The sequence below is a fragment of the Emiliania huxleyi genome, assembly GCF_000372725.1.
Source record: "Emiliania huxleyi CCMP1516 unplaced genomic scaffold EMIHUscaffold_4, whole genome shotgun sequence".
Classification (NCBI taxonomy): Eukaryota; Haptophyta; order Isochrysidales; family Noelaerhabdaceae; genus Emiliania; species Emiliania huxleyi.
In genome coordinates this window covers 1,383,327-1,398,546 of record NW_005198966.1, presented here as the reverse complement: position 1 = coordinate 1,398,546, position 15,220 = coordinate 1,383,327, and the positions used below count along the sequence as shown (strand labels likewise).

Here is a 15,220-nt window from a genome sequence, read left to right as displayed (position 1 = left end):
GTGGGCAGGGAGCGAGGCTGGCAGGAGCCGAGGGTCGTTGTACCCCTTCTGGCAGCATTTTGCCCCTGACGGTGACGTTATCGGGTGAATCGCGTCAGGGGCGGAACCTTTTGGATGAGGCAACTGCTCGCTGCTGTCGCCGCCTCGTTTCCCTGGTCGGTTTGTATCCCCTCTCTCTCTCCCAGATTTGACGAGCTCATACCTGTGCTGGGGGCGGCGGAATGCGAGCGAGGAGGAGTCGAGAGAGGAAGGGAGCGGGAGGGAGGGGTGGGAGGGAGGGAGAAACAGGAAGGATCAGTCAGATCAGAAGAGGAGAGTCGAGAGAGAGAGAGAGAGAGATCAGTCAGATGACCCCAGGGAAGGGAGTGACGATGAAGCGCGACAGGAAATAATAAACAGAAAGAAGGGGAATTGGCCATCCGTTTGGCGCAAACCAAAGTGCTATAACCAGTCGTGCCCGCGCGGAAGATGGAATGTAGACCAAACCGAACGAAGAGCCAGATGGATCAGGGAGGCCGCACTAGCCCAACAGGATAGGGACGAGCCGTGTTAGGTCCAGCGACTAGGATGTAATGCGCATCGGCTAGTCACTGAGGGGGTGTGCTGCTCGTTCTCAGGGAGGGGCATAGTCCCGTTCACACCCTCACTTAGGCATGAGCGCCCGAAACTTGAACGGCGGGCGCTTGACGAACCCGAGGGGGGGACGGGGGCAGCAACGACTGCGGCCCCGAGAGTCGAATCGACAACTCATAGTTCGAACTGGCGACTCATAATGAAACTTGCCGAAATCGCCCTGTGGGGCGGCGCAGCGGCGACCGCCCCGGGGGCGGCAGCGGTGACCGCCCCGGGGAATATGTTTAGCGACTCCCACCCCCCCAAGGAAGTTCTGATAGACATGTCCAGGACTCTGTGGCTGAAGTAGCGTGTGCGTCGAAGCCACAAGAGGGCTGGCTACGTCGGAGAATGGGGGGGGTGGGGGTTTCGCGTATTTTGTTTTCTTTAATAGTTCTGGGAGCAAACGATTCCACAGCGTACTGGTCGTGAAGAGGCGCGATGGAAATCGTGGGACGCGAGCTGAGCGGCGGCCGGGTGTCAAAGGTCGCGCGCACAGAGGCATCCCCCCCAGGGCCGCCGGACGGGTCGGTCCCGGCGCTGTTCACAGCCTTGTTATTGAGAAGAAAATACCTCCTATGGTGCTGTGCGCTGGCCTGTGAGAGGTTGAGGTGCGAGCCCTGGAGGCCCTGGGTTCACAGCGCCGACATCCGTCCACACCCCAAGGGACATCACCAAAGGAGGGGGCATGGCCATCTCCCCCTCCTCCTGCCCGCAATCGGCCCGCGGCGCGTGCAAGCCGCAGGGCCCCCACTCCGCGCAGGTCACAGCTGTCTGGGTCTGTCCTTTTCTTTCTTGAGCACTAAAGCACTGGATAGGGTCGATTCCGCATGGTACGGGACCACTCGATCGTCTCTCGCCCTCCCTCGCTATCGATCGCAGCGCACTCCCACTCGCCGTCTCCGTCTGTGTGAGCCTAGCGCAGCGGCCAGCGCGAACTCGCCGTCTGAGCCTAGCGCAGCGCGAACTCGCTCTGAGCCTAGCGCAGCGCCTCGGACATCATTATTTTGGCTCGCCAACAAGCCCTCCGCGCCCTGCGGCCCTTGGAGCACTTGGAGTGCAATAAATAAATAAATACAACGGACATCCCAAGCTAGGGCTGGGTCGAGGACAGACACGTCCCCACCTTTGCAGGATTTTGCAAAAGCGAGGGGGGAGGGCGCATCGCCGCGCGGAGAGGGCTGGGCACAGGGCACACAGGGGATCTCTCTCGCATAGGATATGCACTCGGCGGCACGAGGGCAAGGCTGGGCGTCCTATGTATATACATGTTTGTGCTCCCCCCCGGACCCCTCGCTCTCGGGCACTATCCATCTGACCACTCATCGACGGGGCTTGGCGAGCGGCCGCGCTGCGGGGCAGGGCTGGTGAGGATGGGCTCTGGCCACTCGCCCGTGCGGTTGTAACCGCGCATCAGCCGAACGGAGGCCTCGACCGCCCCTCGCGGCAAGCTCTCGAGCATCTCGAGCAGCTCGCCCACTTGGAGTGCAGTCATTGGCCGCCACTGGAATTACTTTTTACTTCGCTCCCCGACAGCCAGAGAGAGGCATCGGCGCACGGTGTCGAAGTGAAGTAGCATCGCATCGCATCGACGTACAGTCCAGTGCAACCCCTCCAGTCGCGTGAAGCAGTTCGCCAGAACAAACATATGGAGCACCCATCCCCGCTCCGCTCCCTCACTCCTGAGCTCCTCGTCCACGCGCTGAGCTTTGCCGACGCGGTCTCGCTGCTCGCTGCATCGCGCGCCTGCGCCGCGCTCCGCGCCGCCGCAAACGAGGAGCAGGTGTGGACGGCGTTGCTCTGGCGCCACCACTCGCGCATCCTGCGGCTCCTCTTTCACGGGCAGCCACCGCGGGAAAATGACGGCCTCTCGCCAAAGCAGGCCTACTTCGAGTTCGCTCGCTCTTGGAAGCTCCTCGCGCAGCGGCGGTCGGGTCGCCTCCTCCTAAAGATTGACGGCGAGGCGGCGGGCGGCCTGGCGGGCACATTCGGAGTGTACGACGCGACCGAGTACGCGCCGCAGCACCCCGGCTTTGAGCTGATCGTCGAGGACGCGGCGGAGGAGGAGGACTCGACGAGCACCTTTGCCGCCGCCTCGCACACGAGTCTGGCAAAGGCGATCCTGCGCTCGCTCGCGGTGCCCGGGCTCGAGTGCATCCGGTACGACGGCGAGGACGTGCAGCTCGCGGCTCTGCGGAGGCGGACGCTGCATCGCTCCTACCTCCTCTGCCTTCGCGCGTGGGCGAGGCAAGCCGTGCGGTGGGCCGCCCTGCTCGCGGCCGCCCTCGTCCTCCGCGCCGCCTGCGGCGCGGCCTGCTCCGCCCTCGCCGACCTGTGTGCGACGCCGGCCGCGGCGTCTGCGGTCGTCGTCGCGCCGGCCGCAGCCGCGCTGAGGAGGCGGCGCGCCCGCAACAAGGAGCTGCGATGACTCTAGAGAGAGCTCATAGCTCTAGGGAGGCAGGGAGGCGTGCCCAACTTGTTGTCGTTTTTTGAGAAGCTCCGTGGTGCACACGTGTCCGTGCCAGCGCCAGTGTGCCTAGCAGTGTGCGCAGTGGTGTGGTCCCGCCCGCCGCCGCAGCCCGCACTTGCCACTTGAGGCACTTTGGAGTGCGGTCATTACACATTAGCCTGAGGAGCACTTGGGCAACTACAAATAAATAAAACGGACATGCCAAGCTATTCCTAGGCGCTAGGGCTGGTCGAGCGGGACAGACACGTCCCCCAGGATTTTCAGTTATGTAGCTCTTACGAACATAGTACCCGTAGCGCGTAGTGAACTGCATTTTGCAAAAGGGGAGGGGGGGGCGCGCATCGCGGCGCGGAGAGGGCTGGGCACAGGGCACAGGGGATCTCTCCCGCGGGTGCGCTTTTTCTTACTTCCAGCGCTCGCGCGTTCCTCATTCATTCTCCACCTCGCACCGGGCACCACATGCCGCCGCGCTCCGCGATGTGCTTGGCCGGGCAGATGCGTGCCCTCCTGCACGACGATCAGGTCGCCGCTCACTTCAAGGCGGTGGTGCTTGACGTCTTGCAGCCAGACATCTTTGTCCACGCCTCGGCCGAATACTCCCGCTGCATGACGATCAATGGCACGCGCGCCGAGTTCGTCTGGCGCGCTCCTCGCGGCGGGCTGCTTCACGCCGTCATGCCGCGCCCAGGGCAGATGCATGCACCCGCGCTCGCACCAGCGGGCTCGCGAGACTGCGACGGGTGGTTTCCTGTCGAGACGTCTCGCGTGGCGAGGCTGCGGACCCTCCTCAACGGCAGCGGCAGGCTGCGCTCGTGGTTGCTGCAACCCGACCGGGAGCTGCTGCCCACACACCTGCGCGTCCGCACAAACAAGTCGGCAAAGACATCGTCCGCCGTCCCGTGCTCGGTCGCCTACGAGAATGTGCCGCGTGCCGCGCTGATCGTGAGGTGGGCGGGCTGCATGAAAGGCATCGAAGCCGAGGAGCGCCGCACGGCCAGGCGGTACGAGTACATCCTCCAGAGCCGGCCAGACCTGAGGTGGGAGTGCTCGCCCTCCCTTGACAGCCTGCTTCGCCCCGGGCTGGTCGCCGTCGACCAGGATTATCTCTTCATCGCGCCACGCGACGTGGGCGGCCACCTCCTCCGCATGTCCGCTTTCTCCCCCTGCGTCCCATCGTGCAACCACCGCCCGCAGTGCCTCGACCACGTCGTCAGCCTATCGCGCGCTCGGCTGTGGGAGGCGTCGTCGACCTACCTGTCGCTCAAGAAGAGCGCGCGCGGCGCGAGAAAGCACATCGCCACCATCTGGCGGCAACTGGCGCACCTCGAGGGTGCGGGACTCGGCGCAACGCTGACTTACTCGCTGTACCCGAGCCGACCGCCAGCTACGTGCAGCCATGCGGCCTCCGGCCGAGCGCCCACCACGCTGGAGCCCATTCAAGCCGATTGGCTGTCCACTAGATGAGAGTTTGTGATTCTTTTTTTGAAAGTTTTCTTTTTGTGGGCCCGAGAGCGATATGCCATAGGCTAGTTCCATTTCACTGTGGCACAGCCCGCGTTACAAAACCTTGATTTTGACCATTGCGCGAAAAAGGTACATCTCGGTGCCTTCCAGAGGCAGCTGCGACCCCGCCGAGTGGACGGTAACGCACAGCAGGTGGCGCGGTGCGTTACCGTCCACTCCGCTGGGTCGCAGCTGCCTCTGCGCGTCCTGGGGATGTACCTTTGTCGCGCGCCGGAGACGACTCGCCGCCGCTGAGATCGGAGATCAAGCTCTGACAGGTCGCACGTCGCTCCTTTGACGCCGACGTGACTCACCCGTGCAGATCACATCAGGACACGGTCTCGACGCGCTCGGTACGACGCCTGCGACCCGTCTCGGGTCAGGTGGCACGACGCTCATCGCGCCTGCCAGCGATGCCGTGCAGGTTGCCACGACGAGGTCGAGCACGCTTCTATACGCTCGCCGAGCCTTCCTTTCCATCCCATTAGGCAGCCTGGGAACGGTGGCGGTCAGAGGCAAAGACTACGAGGGGTGGTGGAACCACATGTCACGGCTACTGCCGGCTCGACCCCACGATAGCCTCCGAAGGCTGACTTTGAGGCACCATCATCGGACGATGTCGACGAGTTGGGTCGCTCTCGCGGTAGCCAGATGACCTCCCATGCTAGTACCATCGGCTAGGGCCGCAGGAAGCGCGGGGGAGGGCGCTGGGAGCAACACGGAGCTCCGTTGGACGTTTTCAAGATTAGCGTGTCAGAGTGAAATGGAACTAGCCATATGCGTGTGTCCGCCGCATGTGTTTCATGACATGCCCGACCGCACAACAGAGCCAGGAGCAGGACCGAGCGAGCAACCACCCGAAACGGGCCATCCAAGCATCCAAACGAAGCGCGGCAGCCACTGCAGACAGACGACGAGTTTACAGTGATGGACGTAGACGAGGAACAGCCAGAGGACGAGGCGTCCCAGCCGCCGAGGAAGCGGGGGCGATTTTGAGAATGAACGTAGCGATTCGATGAGTCAGGGAGAGGGGCAGGGGGCGAACCAACAGCATCACGAGGGCGAGGTCCGAGCTAGGGTCCGAGGAGCAGATGACGAAAGCGAAGAGAAAGCGGGAGCGCCAGCGGAAGGAGGGCCCGCCACGGAAGCCTAGAGATGATTTCAGACGGAGACGCGCTGACCAACCGTACTAAGCCGACAGAGGAAGGGGGCTCCGAAAGGCCGCGCATGCCCCCTGGGGGATCGACGGGCCCCGGGGGCGACGGGGGTGCTCTTGGGGGGGTCCTCCCAGTCAAGGGGGTCTGGGGCGCAGCCCCAGGAAGCCCGCCGCAGGCGCCGATCTTTTGGGGCTTTTGACTGATTTTCATGAGGTGTTGCTACTAGTTTGGGACCAGTTGAGAAGCCTAAAAATGGCTACAAATACAGCCACAGCAGCTGCTAGTCGTGAGCTGCTACTGTGTTGCAGAGCCCAGAGAGAGGGCTTTCAGGAGCACTATTCAGTACGATCGAGCTCAACGTTGCGGAGTAGTAAGACTGTTCCGTTACCGTGAGCGGCCGGCGGCCGGCGGCGGCCGGTGCGGCACGCGGAGCACTCCGTGAGCGGTGACGGGTGCGGACGAGCGAATGAGAGGTCCCTTTCAGTGAGAGATAGGCAATCCTAGTCTCTAATAACACATCTTCCACAGATAACGACCTCTCATTCGCTCGTCCGCGCCCGCCACTGCTAGTCGGGGCACTCCCGGCGTGCGGCCCGGTCCCGGTCGTCACTCCGGTTGCTCGTGTTCACACCGTCAGAACTCAGCTCCGCTTAGGATTCAGTGTCTGAGACTTGGGCATCTCACACAACTTTTGTAGTAGAGCACAATGGCACCCTTGCATCAAGTGCATCACTTCATTACTGGACCGTACTGGAGACCCCCGTTTTCGGCCGCCGCGGCCGGAGAGCACCCCCGTCGCCCCCGGGGGCCCGTCGACCCCCCAAGGGCATGCCCTCGCATGCCGGGCGAATAGGCAGGTCACAGACCTCCCCCTTCCCGATGAACGTGGTTCATGGTGGGTGTTCTGTTCATAACGCTACTTACTTGTAACCACGATCGATGCGAGGACGCAAGTCCACCAAACTCGGCCATTCCAACGGCCAGGCCGCTCGCTTAAGGCTGATTGGCTAGACGAGCGGCCTACCTCTATGGGGCTGTTGGCGCAGGGGGAGGTGTCAATCACGCTCCCGGGACGCCGGAGAGATCGGGTTGGTCTCCCCCGCCCTCAGCCCTGACCCGACGGGGACGCGCCATCACCCTCGCCCAGGGATCTACAATGCTGTGAGTCTTAAGGTCCGACAGGTTCGGCACCGGGCACCGCCTCGGTATACAAAATGCGCCTGCGGGCGGACCCTTACAGATCACCTGAGGGAGGGTGTAGAGGATGTAGAGTGTAGAGCGCTGCTGTAGAGCTGTAGAGATGTAGAGCGCTCTGGAGCGCTGTAGAGCTGTAGAGCTCTACATCCGCCGCGTGACGAGGCGCCTGCGTTGTAGAGCGATGTAGAGCGCGATTTTGCTGTAGAGTTTGTTGTAGAGGCTCTACAGCCAAACCGCCGGGAAGGCAGTGACTCAAAGAGGTCGAGTCGCACTAATGGGGTGTCTCCGAGCTTACTGGAGCTCTGATGGACGGCCCTGACTATCACTGACACACAGAGAGTCCCTCTGACGGCACACAACACCCTATAACTGCGTCATGACCAGCCTGCCATGCGTCGCCGGTGCCGCATTCGTCGCAGTGCTTCTTTAGCAGGCGGTGGACTGTCGGCTGCGAGGACGGTCGCATTTGCGCGAGGCGAGAGGCGAGCATTCAGACGCGCTGCATGCGCCATGCCTCGCGCCAGCGCGTGCGGAAGCTCCTGGCTGAGCGTTGAGTCCAGGCGAGTTGCGCTGGCCACTATCGCTACGCCGAGCCGAGCTGACGCGCCGAGGCGCCGGCCAGTCGCAGCCGTGAGGCATGCCATAGCAGCAGAGGCACCTGCCACCCATTGGGCGGGCAGACAGAAGGCCAGGGCAGCACTGGCACAAGTGCAACGCGCCTAATGTCGGAGAGCGACCGTGCCTCCGCTTATCATGTAGAGTTTGCTGTAGAGATTTCACGTTGTAGAGCGCCTCTAGAGAAAGAGAGAGATTTTTAGCAAGTTTTGTTTTGTTGCGCCTCTACATCGCTCTACAACGCACGCGCCTCGTCACGCGGCGGATGTAGAGCTCTACAGCTCTACAGCGCTCTCCAGCTCTACAGCTCTACAGCGCTCTACACTCTACATCTCTACACCCTCCCTCAGCAGATCACAGATCACATCGAAGGCATGCAAAAAAAATCTGTTGTGTAGCCGCTGCTCTCGCTCGCTCGCTCCATGACAACGCCGCCCACCTTCGCCGACTGGAAGCTCGCGCACGGCCGCTCCTACGCGACCGTTGCGGAGGAGGCCTCACGGCTGGGGATTTGGGAGCGCGCGAAGCTCGCCGTCGAAACATCCAGCCAAGCGAATCCACACGCACGCTTTGAGCTGGACTGGACCGCCGACTGGACGGCTAGCGAGCTCTCCGGCCTGCGCGGCGGGCCGATCGACACGGCGGGCACCGAGCGGCGGCTGCCGTTCGACGAGGCTTCCATTCGAGAGGCGGGGCCGATTGATTGGGTGAGCCGCGGCGCCGTGAACCCGCCCATCTCGCAGGGCCGGTGTGGCACGTGCGCCCAGTTCTCAGCGACGGCCGACATCGAGGCGCAGTGGTTCCTGCGCGGCCACGGGCTAGTGAAGCTCTCCGAGCAAGAGATGATCGATTGCGCGTCGTACACCGGCCCGTATGGCATGGGCTGGGTCTCGAGCGTGCACAAGGGCCTTGCGCCGAAAAAACCGGAGAGCAATCATGCTGCTTTGTTCCACTCCCGACTATCTGCTGCACGCCCTGCTATAGGCCTCGCGCCGAGCGCCGTCTACCCGCTGGCCAACCACTCCGACCCGACCATCCGAGGCTGCCGCTCGCCCTGCAACGCGACGGCCGCCGACCCGGCACTGAGCGCGGCCCACATCAGCGGCGCCAGCTGCCTCGTGCACGCCGACGAGGCGCAGATGCTCGCGTGGCTGCAGCACGGCCCGCTCTCGGTCTCCATCGACGCCTCCTTGCAGGGGTACCGAGGCGGCGTCATCTCCGGCGCGGGCTGCAACCACACCCGCGTGGACCACGCCGTCCTGCTGGTCGGCTTCGGCGTCGACACTTCCGTCGAGCCGTGGCTGCCCTTCTGGAAGCTCAAGAACAGCTGGGGGCCGGGCTTTGGCGAGGGAGGGTACGTGCGGGTGCAGGCGGGCGCAAATTCCAGCTGGGGGAACTGCCTCGGGCTGCGCGGCGCGTGCCAGGCCTACATCGGCGAGCCGCCCAAAGGCCTCGGCAAGGGGAGGGCGGGCCGGCTTCGAGGAGCGGCGGTGTGAATTTTAGTCGTGGACCCCCGCTCTCTCTCAGGACTCAGGTCTCAGCCTGGAGCCTCTCTCGCACTCCAAGTCGCAAGTGCTCGCTCGCCGACGGGCATCGGGCATGTGCGGATGCGGCACAACATATTTGATAGTCAGCCAATAGTTAGCCGACCTATATCTCAGTGTCGCGATCGGATTGTCGCATGTGTTTGTGTCCAAGAAAAAAAAGAGCGCGTGTCACGTGTGCTATCGTGACGTGTGCCGGCCTCCCTCTCCTCTCCAGTGTTCCCTCTCCCAACAGACGGCTCGTGAAGCGTGCGCCCAGCCAAGTACCCAGCAAGGCGACACGTCGTCCCTTGGCGCCTTGCTGTTGGCAGGCACAGCTCGATCACAGCCGAGGGTCAGCTCAGTCGAAATCGTCGGCGTTGATGCGGATCACGTGCGTCTGCGACGGCGTACGAAAGGCAAGGTCGCGCAGGAACTTGGCGTGCTGCTGCTCGCGATCCTCGACATCGCCCCACGACTGCGAGCCCGGGTGGGGAAAGATGCCGATCATGAAGGTGTGCACGAGCTGGCCGCCACGCCACAGCTCGGCGCGGTACGTGCCCGTGCCGTTGGCAGATGACGCGAGGTTGACCGAAGTGCAGTAGCCTCGTGGGTTACGCAGGATCATCGATTCCCACTCAGGGGTCATGCGAATGCCAAGCGAAGTCCACGTTGAAGGCTTCTCCGAACCAGTCAGTGGGCGCATGTGATCCGGGTTGATGAAGCCGTTGGCGCCCGGCGCCATCGAGCACTGAGCGAAGAAGCGATCAGCGCCACCGCCACAGCCCCAGAGCCTCGCGTCGTCGCCGAGTCCGGGGACCCACTTGTCATCGTCGTCATAACTGCCCTCAACTATCTCGACCACCTTGCCCCATGTGCGCCAGAGCGAGCTGCCAGTACGACGCAGTGTAGCCAGAGCGCCACCCCGGCGCCATGCCGGCCCATGCGATCTCGCTCGCCCGCGCATCGGCGCACCTTATTCGTCCTAAACTTTTTGACACCATGACGACAACAAGTCAACACGCACATAGGTACATTAACACGTAGCTAAAAGAGAGCACACACAGCGTGAAATGAAACGCGAAAAGTCCTGCGCGCGACGCGGTCCTTCAGTCAGAGACCCGATCCGCTCTCGGACACAACCCGTCAGCCTCCGAGGAACGCTGCCGGGTCGTGCCCTCAGCCCCCGCGCGCTGGCCGCGTCTCCCCTCGCGTCGGCCCCGACCCCTTCCTCGCGAGTGCCTCGACGCCGACCAAACCGGACCGGTCGTAGAGCAAATCGACGACACATCGGACGGGTCGAAGAGAATGGAATGGGCGGCGGCGCGGCCAGCCCTCAAGCAGCGGCGGCACGACCGCCCTCAGAGCTGCATGTTGGAGTCCCCGAGGCTCTGCCCTCCCTGCCCGACCGAGTCCTCGAGGTAGCGCGGCCGGTCGCGGCGGCCGCCCTGCGCGCGGTTGCTAGCGGGGGGAGCGCCTGTTCACACCACGGCGCGTGAACCGTGCCGATTCAGCTCGTCTATCCACAGCCGGCGGCGGCGGCGCCGCCGTAGGGGGCGGCGGCGTTCCCGTAGGCGGTGTTCCCGTAGGCGGCGTTCCCGTAGTACTGCCCCGGCATCGTCCCCGGCATCGTCGCGGCGGCCGTCTCCGCCTCGAACGCCTTGGAGGCATCCTCGGCCGCCATGCGCGCGGAGGCCTCGGCGCGTTCCCTCGCCTCCGCGGCCGCCTGCTGCAACCGCGCCGCCTCCTCCTCGCGCACCTTTGCCTGCTCCTCCTCCACCCGCGCCGCCTCGACCGCCGCCTCCGCCTCTGCCTGCGCCTGGCTCGCCTGCGCCTGCGCCGCCTCGGCCCGCTGCTTGGCCATCTCCGCCTGCTGCGCCGGGCTCGCGCCGTACTCTTGCGCCCCGGGCGCGTACGCAAGCTGCGCGGCCTTCCCGTAAGCGCGTGCCTCCATCCGCGCCTCTGCCCGCGTGCGAGGGACGCCTCGGTAGCCGTCGCCGTTCCAGGGCCCAATGCCGTAGCCGACCCAGGGCCCGTAGCCACCGTAGTAGCCTCCCCAGCCGTACGCGCCAGGCGGGCCGTAGAATGGCCCCGGGTAGTATGGGTCGCGGTAGGTGCCCAGCGTGTCGGTCGCAATCGGCTGGTACGGGTTGTAGTAGGGGTCGTACAGATCGTTGAAGGCCATCTGCATCACCGGCGACGCGCGCCGCAGCGCGCGAGGCGCGGCCGCCGTCGGGCCCGCGACCGTCGCCGGGCTCGCGCCGCTCGCGGTCGGGCCCGCGACCAGCGCCGGGCTCGCGAGGGGGCCGAGGCTAAGCATGGCCTTCCCAGCCAAACCCAGAGAAGCTTCCCTCGATTCCCCGGCTTGATTACGGAAGAAAAAATAAGACGCGGCCGCGCGAGCTGGGAATAGGACCGCCGCATAGGAAGAGGCAGACTCCCTAGGGTGGGCGACGGATAGCGCACCACACACCTCTCCTTAAAATCCCTGTGTGGTGGCGGCGTGCCGTCCTCCCATCCCTCCCTTGGGTTGTCTGTTTTCTTTCTTTCTTTTTTTAGGACCGCCGCAAGCGGCGTGGCGTGGGGCGGTTGAGCATCCCTCCGGGGGCCCCTCTGCGCCGGGGAGGCGTTGTTGGAGGCTAGGACGCAAGCGTCCGTCGCCTTTTTCAAACTCGGGTCCCACTCCGCTACGCTCCGACCCGAATTTGGAGGGCCATGAAGTTTAAGGTGTTGCTGCGCAAAAGGGGCGGGGCGCGGGCGCGCGCGCGGCAGACGCCAGCGCAAAAATTTTTTGGGGTGCAACCCTGTACCTGAGGTAGCCGTTTTATTTATTTTGTTAAAAGAAATCTCATGCCCTTAACCCCTAAACGGCGTTCCTTTACATATGTAAAGGAACTCATGTTATTTTATTCCTTGGCAGGACGGCTGGTCGGAGCGACGGCCGAGCCAGCAGTCGTCTGCGACATGGCAGTGGCCCCGGATCATGTGCAGCTGGTCCCGAGCGGCTCAGGTCCCAGATCGAATCTCGGACCCACAGATTCTAGATTCCTTTAGATTCCCTGGATTCCCGCAACAGCGATCTCTTAGCGGCGGCAAACAGAGGCGCAACTCTGCCAGCAGCGAGGAGGCTCCTGCTGCTCAGCTACCGAGGCCTGGTGGCGTCGGCTGCTGCGTGGAGAAGACATCAGCACTGTCCGACCTCAAAACATGCACAACAAGCGGGATTTGTGACTCTGTCTTCGATTCTTCAGTCGCTCTGCCGGACGCGCTCGCTTTGTCGCGAGGGTCACCGGTGCAAGCCGTGTGGACGCCCAGAATAGCCTCCCCAGGCTTAGCTAGAGTGAGAGATATTGTGCACATGGTCAGCCTCTACAATATATACACTGACACTTTACCTCCCAGAGCTCGTCTCGGTCCGCCACGGCCATCCTCAGCCTCCGGAGGGCCCCCGGCCGCGGCGCGGTGCGGCGGCGTCACAAATCCGACGTCAGTTCACCGGGACGCGATCGGGCGATCTGAAGTCCAACTAGGCGCATGGATTGCCCGCCCAGGGCTATCACCTGGACCCCTCAATGGACGCCTGCGGTGCCGCCCCCACGAGGTGTTGTTCACACCTGTCCAACCACATTCGTCGTGCAGGAACGCGCTGTGTGTGGCTGGCAGCAAACTCAAATGACGACGGGTTGCAGCCTCGTAGCTCAACGGCAACATTGTGCAAGAAGAAGGCTGATAGAAGTAGAACCAGCCACACAACCAACAGCTTCTGGAGAGTATGCGGAGCGCAAGCAGCCGGTGATCAAAGGCGTGTTGCTGTCGGTGGCAGAATGCCAGAGGGACGCCGGCGCTTCGGTGCGTGGCTTCGGGGTGGTCACAATTTTCCACCGCTCAACTTGGAGGCAGTGTGTCTAGTAGCGTGCTACAGCTATGACGGCGGACCTCACTGGGGCGCCGACGTGCGACGACCGTCTGGGATCGAAAGACGAAACCGCGTCCCAGGAGCTCGTGCAGAGCGCGCTCCGGAGCTCTGTGGCGGAAAATTTGAAGGGAATGTGGTGGCTTCCCACCGCCTCTGTATGTATCCAATAAAGTGCTAACACGGCCCTCGGGCAGCAGGGGGTATGTGGCGAGCGCACGGAGGCACATTTAGGCCGCCGTGATATCGCCCTTCCGGGCACCCCCCGTTTCGGTAGCCGTTTAGGGGTTATAAGGCTATAGCCGCTGCGCAAGACTGGCAAAAGGCAAGCACTCTACCGCGGCGCGGCGCGCTGGCCGGGAGGCCACCGTGCCCTGGCTTCGAGGCGTCCCAAAGCTGCTGGTTGGCGGCGGGCGGGCGGGTGGCGCGGCGTCGTCCCGTTTGGCGAGGCAGAAGCCAGCCGGCGGGCTCCACGCTCTGGCTGGCGCGTGCCAGGCTGCAAAAGCAACGGAGGTGGGTCAGCCCACCGGGAAGCGCACCGCACTTGGGAGGCGAGGCGGCACGCGGGCAGCGGGCAGGGCGCGAGCGCTCTGCTCACCTCCTCCCCTCGCGTAGAAGGGCGCAGAGGGGGGAGACGCTCACGCCCGCAAGGCGCGGCACCCGCCGACTGGCTTCTGGCCGAAGGAGGCCTCCGTGAAGCCTGTGACGGGTAGCGCGCGCCCTGATGCCACCGCGCGTGGGGCTGGCGGGGGCGGGGGCGCGAGCCCGGAAGAAAGGGTCCGGATCGAGGGCCCCGAGACGAAGGCCCGGAAGAAGGGGGGGGAGGAGAGGGTCGTCTCAGGAGAGGGTCGTCTCTGCGCGCTCCCTTTTCAGAAGGCCGCTTCGGGCTCCGCCTCGTCGGCCGCCCGCGGGGGGGCGGCGAGGTCTTCGCCTAGCATCGTGCCCCACAGGTCGAGCCACCCCAGGTTGTCGCAGTCGGCCGGCTCCCCTCCGTCCGAAGGGAGATTGCTGCCGTACGGGATGAGGTTGAAGGGGGAGGCGAGGGACGGGGTGGCGGCGTGGCGCAAGCTGTAGGCGCGCCGGCTGTAGGCCGCGCTCGTCGGCCGCCAGCACTTGCGCCGCCGCCTACGCCCCTTGAACCCGACCCCCCAAGGCCCCCGCGTCTGCGCGCGAGAGTTGCGGCCGGGAATGGCGGCGAGGGCGGCCGGCGGAATGGCGGCGAGCGGAAGGGCGGGCCGGGCGGGGCGCGGAGGCGGCCGATAGTCTGAGCGATACCAGGTCCGGTGCGTGCCCTTCATCGCAGGAATGGTGAGCCGGGGGCGTCTTAGTCTGGCTCGCGGACCACGGGCGTCTCGATAGATCTAAATACGGACGTTCTTGGCTTCAATTTTACGAATGTCTTGGCACCAGCTGATGGCTTGCCCGGCCGACATCACGCAGTTTGTGCACGGTATTCGGATTTTGCTATTTGCTCGTGTGGGGGTATATCGCAGATTTGTCAATGGTACCGCGTCTGCGACGCGGGCGCCTTGCGGGCAGAGCCCTTAGCCACCCTTTTATCTTGCGCGGTCATCAATTCAAAGACAGTCTAGCTTTGAACGTGCGGGCGGCAGCTGTCTGTTTACAGGCGCTGGCCGCCCGCGCGCGCGCCGGACCGGCTCCGGCACGTCCGGCGCTGGGCGGCGCGCGTCCACACTGCGCGCGCCAAAGGCGAACAACAACGCCCCCTTACTTCAGCTGGTATGTCGGCTGTCGGGCCTCTCCGGCTCGCGGCCGCCGTGCTGCTGATCCTGAGCGATCCCGCGCTCGCACTCGCGCAGAGCACGCGTGCTCTGCGCCCCGCCGCCGCATCGGCCGCCGCATCGGCCGCCGCATCGGCCGCCGCATCGGCCGCCTGGACGATGACGGCCGTTCTGCGTCGCGGTGAAGGAGACCGAGTACGGCGCTTCGCCGTCGTTCTTCTCCTCGTAGACGAGAAAGACGAGCGCGTAGTCGCACACCTGTCGTTGGTGTTCAGTGAATGTGCTGTGCAGCGCTCGGCGGCGCCGACGCGAGCAAAATGCCGCTTGAACGCGGCCACTTGCGCGACCGGAGTTCGAATTCTTTTCTACCTCGCTGTGTGTGTGCCAGTCCGCGCCAGTCTGCGCCCTTGTCGTGCCAGTGTGCTGTGAGAGAGGCTTGTATCTTAAGAATTCTACCTCGCTGGTCATAGAATTCGGCGCCGACACCG

At 64.2% G+C, this 15,220-nt stretch overlaps 4 protein-coding genes across 4 annotated transcripts; 2 read left to right on the top strand and 2 right to left on the bottom strand.

The window, feature by feature from the left end:
• Positions 1-2,142: 2,142 nt before the first annotated feature.
• On the top strand, positions 2,143-3,275 carry EMIHUDRAFT_432350 (hypothetical protein). The gene has a single exon (XM_005770646.1). The coding sequence runs from the start codon at positions 2,261-2,263 to the stop codon at positions 3,038-3,040; it is 780 nt and encodes a 259-aa protein (XP_005770703.1). The 5' UTR covers positions 2,143-2,260; the 3' UTR covers positions 3,041-3,275.
• Positions 3,276-7,976: 4,701 nt separating this feature from the next.
• EMIHUDRAFT_461392 (hypothetical protein) lies at positions 7,977-10,082 on the top strand (the record flags this gene model as incomplete). Its single annotated transcript, XM_005770645.1, has 2 exons — positions 7,977-9,148; positions 10,017-10,082. The coding sequence occupies one exon, from the start codon at positions 7,977-7,979 to the stop codon at positions 9,048-9,050; it is 1,074 nt and encodes a 357-aa protein (XP_005770702.1). The 3' UTR covers positions 9,051-9,148; positions 10,017-10,082.
• On the bottom strand, positions 10,057-11,408 carry EMIHUDRAFT_432347 (hypothetical protein). Its single transcript, XM_005770644.1, has 2 exons — positions 10,623-11,408; positions 10,057-10,554 (listed from the first exon to the last, which is right to left on the bottom strand). The coding sequence occupies exons 1-2, from the start codon at positions 11,395-11,397 to the stop codon at positions 10,439-10,441; spliced, it is 891 nt and encodes a 296-aa protein (XP_005770701.1). The 5' UTR covers positions 11,398-11,408; the 3' UTR covers positions 10,057-10,438.
• A 487-nt stretch (positions 11,409-11,895) lies between these two features.
• Positions 11,896-14,319, bottom strand: EMIHUDRAFT_349942 (hypothetical protein). The gene is given in 3 exon segments (XM_005770886.1): positions 11,896-11,937; positions 13,285-13,815; positions 13,832-14,319. The coding sequence occupies 1 exon segment, from the start codon at positions 14,286-14,288 to the stop codon at positions 13,860-13,862; it is 429 nt and encodes a 142-aa protein (XP_005770943.1). The 5' UTR covers positions 14,289-14,319; the 3' UTR covers positions 11,896-11,937; positions 13,285-13,815; positions 13,832-13,859.
• Positions 14,320-15,220: the final 901 nt, after the last annotated feature.